This window comes from Microchirus variegatus, assembly GCF_963457635.1.
Source record: "Microchirus variegatus genome assembly, chromosome: 6".
Lineage (NCBI taxonomy): Eukaryota > Metazoa > Chordata > Actinopteri > Pleuronectiformes > Soleidae > Microchirus > Microchirus variegatus.
In genome coordinates, this window is record NC_139807.1 from 12,301,993 (window position 1) to 12,320,010 (window position 18,018).

The window sequence follows — 18,018 nt, forward strand, 5'->3', positions numbered from 1 at the left end:
TCGTTGAGTCACTGCAGCTAGCGACATCACCAGCCTACCAAGAGAGACCCATCCACACTTGGATGTTGGCTGGTTATTATTTGGTTCCATTTAAGTTGATGTTTAAATGTAATATTTCCCAGCATTTGTTGAAACAACTTGTTTTCCAGAAATTCTTGTTGAAAAGTGTGGAACCACAAAACAGCATAAATGAGTGTATATTTACATTTTGTCTCTGACTGGAGAGCTTGTAGAGAGAAAAGTAGCTCACCACTCAGCTTTCACTGCTTTATTTACTCTGCATCCATATTAATTAGCCAGATATTTACTATTCTGTGGCCAAAACACTGCAGGCATACTCTTCTTCACACTGAGACACTTTGCTTGTTTGTTCATTTGTTTTTATAAATAACGTGTGAGTACTCAAGGGATTGTAGGTATTTTATAAGTGTGGATGTCTGTTTAAGTCAGTGAGAAGTTAGAGATACAGAACAGCGGCAGTGCATCATCATCGTCGTAGTCATTGTCATCGTAGTCATCGTCTTCGTTGGTACAGAAAGGAAACAACCCCACATTTCTTCAAGGCCATTGGCGTCCCACTGTTTTAACTGTCTGTTGCTAAGAGAGGCTATTCTACAAATAGTTGTAACCATAGAAACAATGCTTATGGTCTCTTTGAGAGAACAAAAGAAAGCAATTACTTTACACAATCAAGATGTTTTTTTTAACACATAATTTTTGAACCTCTCTTCATGCTCTGTCCAATGTCAAGATTCAAAATTAAAAGATAAACTTAAGAAACAGAGACTTTGTAGATTTATTTCCAAAAAATAGCATCAGTATGCAGACACAAGAATGCAAAGACATGTCAGCATTATCATATAATTTTGTTTGTGGTCCATTTTGGGGAACTATTGAGACAGCAGTCTGAGTTGATGACTGGATAAAACGTTGATTATCAGTGCAGCACATTATCTATGCCAACATGACTGATATCTGTTTGTTTGTTTTTTTCAAACTCACCCACTGGGACACAGTAAATCTACTTAGCCACTCTAATTCTGTGACCGTGGCTTTCAACAGAGAGAAAAGAGGCATCATTCAGGTCATTGTGACTGTGCCTTTTAGAGCTGCAGGGATGGAGCATTTCTGAGTGCTCACTGCAGAGAAAGAGGAGTGAAAGAGGAGAGCAGCTGCAGACATTCTGTGAATCCTGTCCTCACTGATGAGAAGAAATGTACTGAATGTTTTTCTTACTGATCCATTCCTTTCACTCTTAACTGTACCATTGTGTAATCTCCAACGATCGATAAGCATTTAATTACACCTAAAACAATCAATTTGAAGACAGAAAATTCAAAACCACACACAAGCATCCAAGGACAATACATTCAAAATTTGTTTTTAAGAAAGAAAACTTTATTAGTGATTTATAAACAAAACACTTTACCACTGTATCCATTTGGGTAAAATAATAAAAAGTCAGAAAATAAATGAAATAAATGAAATCCACTACTTCACTGTTACAATTGATGAGTGGGTGTACAAAAAAGGGTTTAACAACAGATCTGAGCTGATCCATTAAGGACAGCACAGTGCCACCATAGTTCACCACCATACATTGGGAAAAAATGACAGCATGAATGCTCACTAAACACAAGAAGATACTACATATACAGTTTTTTTACACTGGACTATTTTTTCAGTCATTTTCTTTTTTTTAAGAGTGAAAGGGAAGTGAAAGCTCATCGTAGAATCATACATATTTCAGTTACAATATTACAGTTTTAGTTAGATCGTCATGTCAAAGCCAGACACGGAATGATTTTTTTTTTGCATTTTTTTTGCATTTTTTTACTTGCTTATTCTCAAAAACAAAAATCATATTTGGTAAAAGAAAGATGACAACCTTGCGCTGAAAGGTATCACACTATAGCATTTACAAATATCGAAAGAGGTTTAGTGGATGCCATACAACATCTGTGGAGCATGAGGATGGTAGTACGTAGATGTTTGGCAGAGACAGAAGTACAAACAAATATCTCCTGTGCGAATGAAGAAAAAAAATGATAATACAAAATAATAAAATCATAGCCATCTATCTATTTATATATATTTCTCTATATAGTATGTGTTTCCTTAGAGCAGTACATGCAGCAGCCACTTAATGGAGTGACATCATACTGAGCCGCAAAACTTTGGGGGACCTGGCAACAAGTTACAGGCAGGAGAAGGGGAACCAACAGAAGCAGATCTTGAGGCATGTGTGTGCCCCTTTTTCAAAACCTCCTGAGAGCGGACTGGTGGGATGTAGTTGTCAGGAATCCCTAGAAGCCCACATTTGTATCAGATTTGACGGGTTTATGCTTACATTTACAGCGTACATAAAAGCTAATATGTGACTCAATGTTCTAAACAATTAGTGTGGAGAACTTCTCTGGCACGTGGAGGGGGAGAGGGCCAGCCCATGGCACCTGTCTCTCCATTTAATTGTTGTCCTCCGCCACTATGACCTGCTTCATCCCACCTGGTCCCCTCTCATTACCGGCTACAAACAGGAAATGAGCATCATATTAACAAGTTAAAAGCACTGAACCGTTTTGCACTTAGAAAGATATTTTACAAGAGCTCAGCGTGTAGGACCCTGACTGGTCTTCCCCAGGCCTCATCCACATTACTCCATGCTGTTCTCAGCACACCACAATGTTCAGAGCAGGCCATTCCCAGGACTGATCCTGAGCGAGGGGTCAGTGTGGAGGATCGGGGTGGTATCTGGGGGTAGATGGGGGGTAGGCATGACGTGCAAAAGGCATAAAAAAAAGAAGAGGGATATTAAAATATGAGTATGTAACTATTGATCTTAGAATAAAAGAAAAGTATAATTTCTATGGAGCCTATCAGTGGGGTGAGTGACCATGGGGGGGGAACTCAGTTGTTGGGAGGAGAGGATGGCTTCTGGGAATCTGGGGCAAGTACAAGCAGGTGAGCAGTTGTAAACTCAAGGAAACAGGTAAGGACTATATGCTACCAAACATTCAAAGCAAAAAGCGTTAGGCTTTTGCTGCAGCAGGGATGGGTAAGAAGAGAAGGTGTTATCAAAATCTCTAGACTCTGAATATTCTGCATTTGGTTTCATCAGAGTCCACTGACCACAAGCAGACTCACAAGCCAGCTCAGCTGGACTCTTCCCCTCAGGAGAATGTGAGGCAACTTCCTATTTCCATCTTTCCAGGCTCTCTGCATTCTTCTGTTGGGATTCTGGCTGGAGATGAAGCTCTGTGTCCTTCAAATGCAGTGAGCATACAGAATGATTTCAAAGGATGCCGCTTCCATCCTGAGAGTGTTGATTTACACATGTTCACCACATTGGTGACTGTGCAGGGCAAAAAGCTTGCAGTGTCTTGGTTTAAGCACATTACTTTGATGTCAATTGTTCCTCTCTTTTTTTTGTACTTCTCTCCTTCTTTCAAGTGCTTCTTGTGTCATCTCTGCCATGACGTGTGTGGTCTTGTGTTTGCATGTTTCTGATGTGTGTGAGCATGCGTGTGTGTGCATCTGGTTTCATTGCGATCTTAGGAAACACTGTCGGTAATTACCAGAGGAATCTGCAGCAGTGTCATGTTAGCCTTAGTTTCAGCGATTCTCATCTGTGCTATTTACAAGTGTGTGTGTGTGTGTGTATGTGTGTGTCCAGCTCCAGATCACATAGATCTGTGTCATCTTCTGCATCATTCTTCTTTTCCTTGGCTGGCACAGAGCTTTTAGTTGTTCTTGTACAAAGTATTTGTCTCTTCTCTGAGAGAATGGTTTACACATCATAGTTGGGGAGGGGGTAAGACAGAGGTGCCAACATGCCTAGTGGGTTACAGGAGACAAAAAAATCAAGAGGAGGGTAAAAGTGTGGTCCATCCCGACTGGAAAGGATGGACCGGAGTTGACTCAACGTGTATAGGCACGTAGGGGCTGGAGCAAAATCAATAATTTTATTGTTTGTCAAGTCAAGATCAACAATTTACCTCAGCAAGGGACTGAAGGTAAAGTAATTCTTGATAAGGCCAGGTTCATAACAGTAGGCGCTTAGAATGCTATTAGTGGAATTAGGTAATAAAATTAAATTTATATATCTTTTATTGTTTGCACATTTTCTTTTTGCCCAGTGGACTTTGGTTGGTACCTCTGTTTTAACAGCACCCATTTCTTCTTTGCTATTTTCTCCTCCTGCTTCTCTACTCATCTCCATCATCCTTGCCCTTATCCTTCTTGTCTTTCTTCTCCTTCTCCTTCTTCTTCTTTTTCTTCTTCTTGGCCTCCTCTTTCTTGCCAAAGGTGATGAAATCACTCTTGTCATCCTCTCCTCCTTGGTTCTGTCTGATGGATATTATGGCTGGGGAGCCAGGGATGATGAAGGCTTCTGGGGGAACCTCGCCGGGCTTCAGGTGTTGTGGGGGTGCACCGGGTCCACCAGGGCCATAGCGAAAGTGCCAACTGTTGCTGTCCACACCAGCACCCATTGGAGGGGACACTTCTCCTCCCTCACCATCTGAAAGAAACAGAGAGAGCATCATGGTAACTTTCCTTTTAAATTTTACATTAAAGATTGCGGCCACTTATTATTCACTGCAACATTCTGCAGACACAAAAATGAGATTCATGAATCAAGCAAACCACCTTGAAATCCCAATTGGTTTCTCAGCTGATGTGAGGTGTGTCTGCCCTCTCAGTCTTGCTAACATCAGCCATAACTCACCACAGAACTGCATCTTTTGTGCTCAGAGAACATGCCTGTGGGACACAGCCCAAGTGGCTAATCATTAAATTATGTGCTGCAAATAAAAATGAAGGGCACAGTGCAAATGTGCAGAAGGTGGGGGAAGTGAAAGGGAGTTTTACTAAGACTCCCTCCTGGCCAAAGCCAAAATATATGGAACTTCTACTTGGTTTCTTTTATAAAACAAAGCAACATGGCTGCCGTTGAGTAATATATTTGTGCAGATGTTTGCTTAAAGCAATTGTGCTGTTTATGAGGCTAAAACTGTGCACTTGTTCTAAATTGCAACCTGTAAGTAAACAGACTGGCAAGAAAACAGCTTTCCTTAGTGCAAGTCCTCTATACTCAAAAGTATACAACAACTCCTTGTTGAAAAAGACACTGATAAGAAAAGTGAAGAAAGAAAAAGTGTCTCTAAATGGTGGGTATAACTGTTGTAGGAGGTCATTGATGATCCCAATGTCAACACATTTATTTGTATCTCTGTACTGGATAGAGCAGTAAAAGTCCCTTTTGCTTTGGGTCTTTCCTCACAGCAATGACCTACTTGCCACACTAACTCTTCAATGTTCTCTTTTTTTCCTGACTCCTTTTCTGAGTTTCTTTCAAAGGCATGGATTTTCACAGAGTTCCTTAAATGAGCACAGCTCCATCCAACCAGGACAAACACTGTCTGGAAGAAGAAGAAGCCTGACCTCGTGTTGCACCCAGGGCAGATAATACCAGTCTTTTCCTACCCAGTCAGGCCCAAATTATCCATTATATAAATGTCGGTTTCTGTTTAATGTTATTAAAAAAAAATTTAAAAATGATATCAGCTACATCCAGTAAAGACGGCCTGAATGAAACACAAAGTAGATGTTGCAGTAAGGATGGGGACAGGTTGATACATCTATATTCTCCATCATATCAGTAAGAAAACAATATAATGTGTCAAACCCAGTTAACAGGTTTGTTTTGGGGCTGCTAAAATAATAAATGTAGCGCTTTTTTTCGAATTTCATAGCATTTTCCTTCCCACAACTTTCCATTTTATGTGATTAACTCTGTGAGATGGGCTCACAGTGACAGATCTGTGGAGTCGATATACTGGACATCAAACATTATGTCTCCTGCTTGGCATAAAACCATCATCAGTGACAGACACACACTGCTGCAAAGCTTGTCCCCCTGCAAGAGAAATGACTAAGCTGAAGATGATAAAAAATGAATGAAAAAGAATATATTAAATCAAATCAGTAATTGCCTAAATAGAGCTGCAGTGATTTTAAGTCTGCGGTTATTGGTGAACATAGAATTCTGGAGTGCTAACAACCTGCCTAAATCAGTGTGTGAATTTGATGAGACACCAGTGCAAACTTGCATTCATCATCCCAGAAAAGGATGAGTCATGCTGAGAGCACACAGGAAGGGCAAAGCAGGGCAGGGTACATGTCTCCAATGTCTCGATGGCTCTAAAGAATTATGGGGCATAGTGTGGTCTGGCTTGTCATGGTGCAACTGAAATTCTGCATTGCTGCAACAGTCTTTATTGCATGTCCTTTCCATAGTGATAGGAAACTGTGTATACATTAATCACTTTTATATTTACTCCCTCTTATGTCTAAATATTACAATTTTCTGACAAACTCACCCACTGCTCATATCAGACTTGTCTCTGTTTATTTTGCACATCCTGCCATGCAACACCCTTTCTCTCTCTCTCGTCTCCTCTGACCTTTCATCTAATCTAGCGTGAAAAGTCTCAGACAGCCAACACCAATCCCTCCCAGTTATTGACAACAATCTTAATCATGCCCATCAATGTTAATGTTCGTATTAATATGATAGGGTATCAAACATCTTGTCCATCACTGATAGCTACCAGACTCATTATATATTAGTTTCATGACGACTGTTGCCCTCAGCTCCATAACATTTAACCCTCTGTGTATGTAATGACACAGGTCATTGTAAACAATACATTTGCATTACAGTCAAGGATTTTGTGTATTTTCCTCTCAGATCAGTCTCTGGAGTTTGGTGTGAATGCGAAGTGCAGCTCACAGTATTCACAGCCACTTAAATCACCCAAGGTCAATTTTGTCACGTCCACTTTATTCATCCACTTGTCTCACCCTACTGTCGGCAAGTTTGGCAGAAGCACAGTGCAGTGTTACATAAAGAGCTGTGGAGGAAGAGGAGGAGGAGGAGGCGGATGAAGAAGAGAGGCTAGGGAGTGCAAGGATGCAGATATATATAAATATAGATTCTCATCACAAAACTAATCTCAGAAAGATGAATTCAAAGAATCCTGAAGGTGAGATTTGTTTTGTTTCTTGCACAGTAGCCAGTGGAAACACCCGTGGGTTATGAGGCAGCCAGTCAGCTGGGACCACACCCTTTTTCCACACAGCACCTTTTTCTGTTTGTGTGTATGATGTTGTGTTATCTAATTCTTATTTATGGGTCTGCCTTTTCTCTGCGACGCCTGGATGGTAATAAAGGACACTTTAGGGTACCAGGATACAGTGTCATATTACTTCATATAGCAAAAAAAAGAGTAATGGGTAAAAATACTAATACTTATTGCAGATTTATTTGTCTTACATCCCAAAATGTGCATATTTGTATGTGTATTGTTTTTTGTGTTTCATCCCGGATTGACCACAACGCTGTCTGTTTTGAGCTGGATGAAGTGGCAGGTGGTGAACACAAATAATCCAAAGTGACGGGACTTAACACAATAAAAATAACACTGAATGTTGTCCTAGGCTTTTTGACTGGTTATCGGTGCATCTCTGTTGTCTTCAACATGTTCGTTTGTGTAGGTGAAAAAATAATAGAAAGGAAAAATGCATATATTCTGCGGGGGTGCTGGCAAGATAAAGATAAAGAGGCTTGGAATGAAAAAATACTGTGACTAAGCAAAGTGAAGTCCATAGACAACATCTAGACTATTCTGCCTTACCTTTCTGATGGTGCCAGAAATCTTTTCATATCACATCACATAATGCATCAAAGTGACAGGCTTCCTTGAATGTAATCATCCTTCTATTTTTTCTGTCTTAAATTTAATTCTTCTTCCTACACTCAACCCCTGTGATGCTGAAGGAGCAAAATAAAGCACAACGTTTCCCCCATCTTTTCCTCCATCATCGATTCAGACCGTCCTCCCCCTCTCCTGGCCTTTTGCCTTTATCCTTGTGTCTATTTTTGCATTGATAGACGTCTACTGCAGTTATTTACCACAAAACATACCTGTTACACGTGCCCATAAGCACTGTCACTCTCCACCAGCTTGTCCTTCACCTGATGCCACAGCTTGCTCTTATTTCCTTCCCTTTTGCGTGACACCCCCTTCCTCCAGTACCTTTTTGGTCACACAATACTGTATGTTTGCACTCCCCTAAAACAGACTGGCTCCCCTCCTTTCTCCTCTTAATATTAGGGCCTGTGAATGGTTGCCATGGAAACTGCATCCTCCGGTGAAGCACTAGGACATTAAATTCATGGTGACAGTGCTTGTGCTGATGGAGAGTAATGCTGCAAGCCCTCTCTCTCCCTCTCTCGCTCTCTCCTCTAGTCTAACCACTCTCCCTTAGCAACAGCAGCCTCATACAGCTCCCTCTCTTTTCTTGTCGTCACATTTTCAGTCACTCTGATTGAGTCATTGTCACTCCCTTCCAAACAAGTTATGCCCATCACTTCTCCACCTTCCCATGCACCTTAAAGCTTCACTGTTGGTATCTTTTCGATAAATTTCCCATTTCCCTACCCTCCTTCCCTCTCCCAGGCCATCTATGTCGCAATTCCGTACTGCTATCTCCAAACATGCAGGCTTGTGTTTTACGAGAATGACTTGTGATCCAGAGAAAGAGAGGGATAGGGTAGAGGGACAGAGAGGAAGTGAGAAATGGATAGGGCGAGAGAGTAAGACAGCAAGCAAATCCCTGATTTCATTAATGTGGGTCTGTTCATCTGGGCGTGGGCTGCGCTCCATCTGTCCCAGCAGGAGCAGCACACAAAGCAGGCAGCCAAAACACACACACGCACACACGCGCGCGCATTGGCAAATTCATGCAAAAACACACAAGATGCCATGATTTGCCCAAAATGATGCCAACACTCACACTCTAAATGAGAGGGTAAAAGCTGGGGGCGTTTGACGACTGTACCTTCATGTCGCACATTGAAACAAAAAATAGACTGTGAGGCAAAATTACATCTTGGTTCAGGACTTAGAATGGTATGATTCCCTCAACAAACAAAGTCAAGCCACACAAGCAGGACAGTTTAGCAATAAATAATTCAGTCTATCACTCACAGTGATGCATGTGACCATTTTTTAATCAATATCCAAACTTCTCTCATTTCAGAGATCATATGCGAAACCAAACTAAAATGTCAGAACACAAACCTTTTTCAATCTTTTCTCTCAGTATCGGGCACTCCATAAATTATTCTATACTGAGAGAAACAAGGCACGTGCATCTCTTTGTCTATGTTTGCGTGTACACAAGTGTGGCTTAATTAGACCCCCTTAAGCCCTGCCAGATGATGCTGTTTTCACTGACCCACCCTGAAGACGTCACAACGGTCTGTTTTCTCTCTCTTTTTATTTATCCATCTAGCTTATTGTCCATCTCTCCACACCCAGCCAAGGCAAAAAAAAAGAAAAGTGGGTGATAAAATACAGTATTTAGTGCCTGCGTAGTTTGTCTGCTTGCCCATGCAGTCCACCACCCTTTTCTCTATGAAACACACCAGGCCAGGCCATCTCAGCAGTCTTAATTTATAACAAATCACCTCTTTAACTACACGTAATTGCACTGTTGCCCATGCTCCAATCTTTTCATTCCACTTCTATCCTTTTCTCATGTTACCCCCCCGCCTCTATTTCACTCTTAATCACCTTTGATTCCACTTGCCTGTCATCATGAGGAAAGACAAGACATAACAAGTAATTCTCTTCCATGCAGAGAGGCCACTGACACTGTGATATAAGGCATCTATACGGGCAGATATCTTGGATTAGTGCATAAAGAAATATGAATTCTGTTGCCTTTATGCCTAATATTATTACAATGTCAATGTCATTTAGAATTGAGGATGCTGTCATTTTGAGTTCTGTTTTGCTTATTAATGTTCTTATGATTCATGTAGCATTGTTTTGTAAGTGTTCCGTTGCAGAGCTTTGTTTGAGTCTTTTCTACCCTGGGACATTGTGTTCTTTTCTTGCCTTCAAAATAAAGTGACTTCTCTGCGTAAAATGTGACCCTCTACTGTCATCGGCAACATAATTAGGATGTGGTGGACACAGCCTTTGTAACTCTGTTCAATCCATGCCCATATTCCAACATGCCTGACAACAATGATGCAGCAAAAGGTCCAAACAGTTAAATTTAGACATCCTGGTTGTCAAGCAACAAGCCGTCTTGACACTTCCACTAATGCGTGTTAAGTTAGCTGCAGCTTATTAACAGAAACAGTGCTATGAATTCTCTGTTACATTAGACTTCCAATTTGACTCACAATTTCACAGACCGTCTTGTAACTGAAATGTCTCACAGCTTAAGACCTTTAAAAGGGACATTGAAACCCATCACTACGAAGCAATATAATTAAATAGCTTATTGTTTCCAACACATTATACTAAAAAAATACAAATGTTTATAGATAACCATTAATATATTTTAGTTCGCCTCATAAATACCTTATTTGGGTCTTTTTGGGTCTGAAAAGCAACACATTGAGAAATCATGCACATTAGAAGGTGAAGAATGTGAGGGAATTATAATTTACTATGCCTCTCTAATATGTCTCCCCTGTAGTTCAGTGGCTTATCCCTCTGTAAACATCTTGTTGATAATTGAATCAACTATTACCCTCCTCCTCCCTTCTCTTTTGCTCTTTATTGTCTCTCTTCCTGCTACAGGGAGCAGAGATCTCCATCTATACCTATGTGGCACATGTCATTTCCTGTCCCTGCAGCAGTGGGAAGTAATCTGATTGGGTTGAGGTGATCTGACAGATGATATCCGTTTTCCTCATTTTATTACTCTCTTCAGGTTCAACAAGCTCTTGAGAGATGTATGTTTATCAGTATAAGACTCTTTGCTAAAATGTGTCTGAGTCTTTGTCATGGAATGTGTGGCATAGCGATCTATTGATTTAGTTTGAGATGTTTCTGTCTCAATGTTGGAGTGCAAGTCTGATCTCTCTTTATTTATTTTCTTAATCTATGCCACTGGTGACGTTAGTTCTGGTTGGTTTATCTGAAGGTGCTTGAATGATTCTTACCAGCAGCACTGGATACAGTAGGCCAGTTCTGAACCAGGACACCCTGGGCTCCTTGCATTACTGAGGACTCCTCCATGTGCACTGAGCTGGAAAAGAAAAAATACATTCACATATTACACACTAGTACACACTTGTAATCTCACTATGCAGCACACAGTACTGTATGTTGTGTAAAATCAGATTTCAGTCATGAAGATCCAGGTGAAATCTGTTTATCTCTCAACCTAGTTCAATACTCTGAAGAAAAGAGGGCAGAACTTTTACTCTAACAGACCTCCAAGGTCTGTTGACCCACATTACACAAATATAGCACCCTAGCCATGACACATAACCCCTAGAAGGTAATCAAATTATAATTAGAGCAATAAAACCGCCCACTTATCCTTTTGTGTGATTTGGCGGCACCACACATAGTTACATTCATGCTGCTGGTATTAGCAGCAGATTAAAACCCTCTTAAATTAGACGTTATGTTCAACATGAATTATCATATTGAGAAATAAGTAAATCCACAGAAAACACTATTCTAAAAACAGAAATCAATTTGTGAAATGGATGTTTATATGTTAAAAACTGAGGTCTTTGTGAGTACGTATTCAGCTAAGTAGTGGGTTAATTAAACACAATTTTGTAAATGCCCATAGTTTATCTGTACTGATCTCTCTGCACAGTGATTTTGTGAAGAGACAAAAAGGGATCTGACCACAGAGGCCATTTTATGAGCAGCTGAGCATCCGTATCACCACGCTGATCAAATATTAATGGCAAACACTAGACTGATGATACACTTTTCAGCTAATGTCTACCCTTCTCTCCTAGTGCCTTTAACCACATGCTTCCTCGTCATTTTCCAGCAATGAAACACTCACACATCCAAATTTGTTACAGATCATACAGTAACTACTGCAAATCCTAAATGTGCAACACAAATGCCTAAAATGGAATTTGTGATAACACTTGGGATGTAAATAAAATCAAATAGCTTGTGTCATGGCACATTATATGGTATTTGGGCGGAGTAGCAAACTGTCATATTATGCATGCTTTGATTATGTTGCTGTATAGCACTGACGCAGGGAAATAGTCACTCAGCAGGGGTATTGAGTCATAAGAAAGACTCAAAATATAAACACATTAATGCTTATTTATCTCTGCTTTTGCAGCTGTAGCTCATTCGTGTTAGTCTGACAGACATCACACTGCACACATAAATACACCTGTGCAGAGTGTGCGTGCCTTTACAGTTAATGTATACATCTGTAAAGATACGGGTGTCACTATTAAGGTAACATAAACTGGAAAGTGGCAGCAAAGACACATATAGACCTTTGTACTAGAGAGGAGCTTATTGTTTATGTGTGAAAGATTTGTCCACTTCTCAAGGCCACCATCTAAAATCCATCCACCTATGGTCTTTAATCAAATTTAGATTAAGATGTTATACTATTTGTAATTATGGCGCCATTTCTTTAACATGACCCTTAATTTGACTGCATCCATCTGATCTCACAGCAGGTAACAGCTCGGTCGTGCAGCAATCCCCATGTCCCTGATAGGCCATCTGTCTACCTGACTACCTGCCCTTCATCCATCACTGACCCCTGCTTATCTGCTTATCCTTCCCTCCTGTCAGTTCTCCATCTGTCTGCTAATACTATAAGAACCACTTATTTTTATATTTTCATATCTCTTATATGGCTCCATTTTAGTTCACATTCACTGCTGATAACGACTACCATTGTAATATAATATTGAGTTTATTTACATTTGATGTTTTAAACAAAGTAAGGTCTTTCTTTGTGTTTCTTTGTCAAACTGTGCTTATTGGGACATGTTTGATAAAATAGTTAACACAAGAGGGGGAGGATTCTGTTTAACATCAGTCTGATTGGAAACCCCACCTGCACATTACTGCAGGTGGGGCAGTAATGGGCTACATCATTGTGCTACATCATTTCACACATATTTACTGGAACAGACATGTGAACAAATACATCACCGAGGTGAGCTTGTGGTACATAAATGGGCACGGCTTCAGATTTGTATGTATTATGTAATTAATTGGGGCATTAGACAGTGAACCTCAGGATCAGCTCAATACCATCACCAGCACTAAGGCTTATTAAAAGTAATAAGCCAGTTAAAGTCATTAAAATAGCATTAATGGAACAGCATGCCTCTTGGTTGCACATTGATCACATGAAAAACATCATGCATCAACTACAGCACACTTCTCTGGAATTAACTAACTTAGTGTGACCTAAAATTATGTAGGCAATTATGTAAAATATCCTTAAATCTGTAAAGATAAATAATATTATAATTACATGTTTACAGCAAAGTGTCAAAAAATGTGATCCTTACCTTTGCATTACTCCTCCTGCTCTCAGGGAGGCTGAATATCTCCAGTCTGCATTTGGCGCCTTGGGCTGCAAGAGAGAGTGAAAAGGATTGAGTTTTAAGTACACGTGAAAGCCAATACCATCTCATTAATAAGTCATCAAGAGAACTGAGTGAGTGTTACATACACATACACACAAACAAGTTTAGCAGTGACAAAAAGTGAATAATGAGCTGAAGCTTGTAGATGCACTCATGTCCTTCTACTGCAACTTACTCATCTCCTTTATGTCCTTTGAGGGGGAAAAAAAGACAGATAGTTCACTCCAGCTGTCCAATGACCCTGGTTGTGACACACAGTGACACTTTGAGGAACCCCAACATTGCTGGATGCACTGATGACAGACTAAATAAATTCTAAATCTCCAATCACAAAATTACTTTAATATCAAGATGCATCTCAACATGGTCGAAGATGGTTTCTGAACATCTCACTCATTTCATAGTTACATAGAAACATTGAGTTTCTCGAGCAAAGATCGGCCACAGCTTGAGCCAGTATGACACATTTTGGTAATGTAACTGTGAAGAGCCCCGAGTACATTTTACCCTCCACCCACTGCTCTCCAGCATTTCCCTCTTGTGAAGGTCATAGGCAGAGGGAGATGGACAGGCGAAGACAGATGTCAGTTTAAACCAAACAGCTCTGCATTTCGACAGACACCTCGTAAACGCAGACAGCACCACAACCTCTGACTGTCTGCTAGTAACGCTATTTGTTAATGATATCGTAATTTGAAGAACATAAATGCTAAAATATGACACTAAATCAAAGAAAATTATATTAGTAGGAGACTTTTCAGTAAGATCATGCTCACAACGCAGCAAAATGAGCCATAACCCAGACTATATGAGTTTGCATTTCCTCTAAGACTCAAGCCACTGACAGAGCTCAACCAATCAGACTGAGGTCACTAAATTCTCCCTGCATGGCCATGCAGTTCATAGGAAACCCATTTGCAATCCCATTTCCTTTCAAATATGACAAATGTTTGCTTGCTACTGAAGCTGCATTGACCTCTGTGAATCTGCAGTGGGCATTCATCACCCTTGAAATCCAATTGTTGGTCTTGATGAGAGAAGCATGTTACTCCTTGTGGAGTCATTCAATCGCGGCATCATTTCTACATAGTCACTATGGTTACATCTGCAACACTTATCTTACACCAAAGATGAACTTGATATTGAAAGGCAAAAAAAAAATGTTAGCATGAAGAATAAGCTTGTGTCTATTTTTAACCTTTTTGTGCAATACACAGGAAAAGAGTGAGACATGGGGGTAAAAGTTCATTGGTCACAAATGGTACTAATTGGTTTCTAAAGTCTGCTTGGCCATATGTGTTTATGGGGAAAAAAGAGATACTACCACGAATAGACATTAGAAACCAGAAACTGTAACCTGAACACGTCTCCCAGGAGAATATAGAACAAGAATGCTCCCAAATACAATCCATTAACTAAGTATCATTTTACAAAGGAGGAATCTCAGAGAACTATAGTTTGTATTAAAAATATATTACTATACATATTTTAGTGTACTATATTTCCTTCACTCACTTAAGATTGTAAAATGTTGAATAAAGGAAGCGTTTGTTTTGGCTATTCAACCCATTTCTCCCCTTTTCCTCTATTCTTCCCTCTGCCTCTGAGTAAAGACTCCCAGCATGGATACAGAGCTCACACCTCCGCCATCAACACTGTGTCCAATCACCTTTCATCCCCCCGCCTCATCTGTGGGGAGCCAGCCAATCCAGACTCAGCACAGAGAAACACATTACTGCCAGTTAATTACATAGCAAGAACAAACATGATTGACATTTAATGAGGAACTCATCAAATAATAAAAGAACTATTACCTTTGTGCCTTCATGTCTCTCTTTTTTTTTTATAACTTCATGTATCTTATACATCCCTTTTTCACAGAACAGACAGACTCACTGAGGCGTAAACATGATTCCAAAGCAAACAAATCATGCTTATCTATTTACATTTTTGCTTTAATATATCCTAAAATAATGTAAACCGTGTACTCTCATCAATTTGCCATGAAAATGTTAAGCTAATCTTGCATTTAGATGACATATAGACAGTCTCTGCCTCATTGGCTTCTTTACCTATTCCCAATCTCTGGCTTACTGTTCAGCACTCAAGATGTACGTGACCAGAAGATCATTATTTTGGTGCAGTGGGACTGGTGGTCCTTGTAGCTAGCGAATGCTGTACTATACTGCCCAGATTTCACCTTTCTATATAATTGAATGGCTTCTGGTCTTTTTATGTTGTGGCACACAGGCCATAGCAGAATAAATGTCATAGGTTGTATGTATATAATTTGGCTGATACAACAAACCTGTCATTAACAAGTAGAGAACACACAAGTAAAGATAATTATCTACCCCATCCAGAAAATCAAGGCTATCCACACATCTGTCTAACATTGTTAAGGCCACCAAAAGCAAGATGGCTCTTGCTTCAGCCTAATATGCACAAATCATATGTATTTAAAAAAGGACAAAAAAGTTTAAGCCATTACTAGGAGTGGCATTCAAATTGAATATTTTATTTGATTATGTTTATATTCTACTTTGCACTAGAAAACCAATGTGTCTAAAAGTATTTCATACTTGAAATATCAAACATGAAATACCAGATTTAAGTATTCAACAGCTCCAGAATTGCAAATGCCAACTCCAAAACCACCTGCAACACCACCTGAACCATAACTCTGAGCATTTTGCTTTTATGGCTTTGTGTGATTTACTGTTGTAAGGAAATCTGAGACAACAAACACAGATCACACCAGACACACCTGAATGGCAGTTGCATCTGGCATACTGAGACGTCGTACAAATATCTGGCTCTGGCCGCTGTGGCTTGTGACGTAGCCTGAGCCCCAAGTTCCACTATGAGGTCGTCCTGTGTTGTAGAACATAAACGTGTCACTTCCTGACGTAGCAGTCAGGCATGTCTTATAACAGTAGGTTTTGGTCAAAGACCCATTCCCCCGCACTTCAATATAATGCGGCTCGACTTTTAGGTCACGCCGCAGGGCCACATTGTCGCTTGGCTGCTGCCCGCCGCCGCCTCCTCCACTTGCAACCCTTCCTCCACCTGCAGCAACTGCTGCGGTGCCCCCCTCGGGAACACTCTTCTTGGATACACAACATGGGGAGCAGGAGCCAGGCTGGGTACAGTAGGCATGGCAACGCACAATGGCCAGCACACAGACGGTGACCAAGAAAACAAAGGTTGTGGCACTCAGGGCAATGATGAGGTAGATGGTGATATTGGAAAACATTAAAGGGCTGTCAGGTCTGATGATGCGCTTGGGGTCAGGGGCTAACTTTGGGGGTAACTCCATCACGTGCACATTGATGGTGGCAGTGGAGGAAAGTTCTGGTAGACCATTATCACGCACTAACACCGTCAGAACAAAGGAAGTGGAGTTGTCCTCAATGACCCGCCTTGTGGTGCGGATCTCACCTGTGTACTCGTGCACCTTGAACAGATCAAGGTCTGTGTTAGTCTGTTGCAGGGAATAAAGAAGCCATGCATTCTGCCCCGCATCACTATCCCATGCTGTCACCTTGCTAACCAACACTCCTGCCTCAGCATTCTTCATCAGCATCTCTATGGTGTGGCTCCCATTGGCAGGTGGGTAGACTATCTTGGGCACATGGTCATTCTGATCCATAATGTAAACATACACAGTAGCTACACGGCTGAGAGGAGGCACTCCATTGTCCTGGGCTTTGATTTGGAAATGAAACTCTCTCAGCTTTTCAAAATCAAAGGCTCTAAGGGCATAGGCCTCGCCAGTACCAGGTTTGATGCTGACATAGCTGGATACAGGGATCCCGTGGTTGTTGTCGTTGAGGACAGTATAGGTGATGCGTGCATTTTCTCCAGTATCAGCGTCTGTGACTTTAACGATACAAAGGGATGCACCTGGAGCATTGTTCTCTGTGATGTAAACAGTATACGAGGTCTGTTCAAACCGAGGTGGGTTATCATTCACGTCTGCCACATCCACCTTGAAGGTCATCTGAGATGACAACGGTGGATTGCCGCCATCCACAGCATTGACAGTGACGTTGTAGGATGAGATGGTCTCTCGGTCCAAGAAGGCGGCCGTGACGATGGTATAGTGATTTCGGAAGGGTTTTATCTTAAAGGGCAAGTTGGGCATGATCTCTAGGGTTACTTGTTTGTTCGTTCCAGAGTCGCGGTCATTCACGCTGATCAATGCCACGACTGTGTCTGCCCGGGCATCTTCACGCACAGGGCTAGAAAGCGAGGACAGTACAATCTCAGGAATGTTGTCATTGACATCCAAAACTTCTACAACTACTTTACAGTGCACTGCCACTGGAGCTGGTCCTTTGTCCATCGCCTGAATGTACATTTCATACGAGCTCGTCTCCTCATAGTCTATATTCTTTTTCACTCTAATTTCTCCTGTATCTGTGTCCATTGAAAACATCTGTCTCACTCTCTCGGGTGTGTAACTGCTGAAGGAATAAAAAACTTCCCCGTTGGAGCCCTCATCTGGGTCTGTAGCATTGAGCTTGATAACAAGTGCGCCAGTT

The 18,018-nt window shown here is 40.9% G+C and overlaps 1 protein-coding gene across 2 annotated transcripts in view; it reads right to left on the bottom strand.

The window, feature by feature from the left end:
• Window positions 1–1,395: 1,395 nt before the first annotated feature.
• The window catches only part of pcdh2aa1 (protocadherin 2 alpha a 1), a gene marked incomplete at its 5' end in the record, with an annotated part of 170,015 nt that continues 153,392 nt past the window's right edge, over window positions 1,396–18,018 (bottom strand). For both annotated transcript variants that reach the window (XM_083890999.1, XM_083890998.1), the window contains 3 exons: window positions 1,396–4,519; window positions 11,030–11,115; window positions 13,394–13,458. In XM_083890999.1, coding sequence (XP_083747125.1) covers window positions 4,206–4,519; window positions 11,030–11,115; window positions 13,394–13,458 — 465 coding nt within the window. In that variant the 3' untranslated portion in view covers window positions 1,396–4,205. The remainder of the gene's footprint in view (window positions 4,520–11,029; window positions 11,116–13,393; window positions 13,459–18,018) is intronic.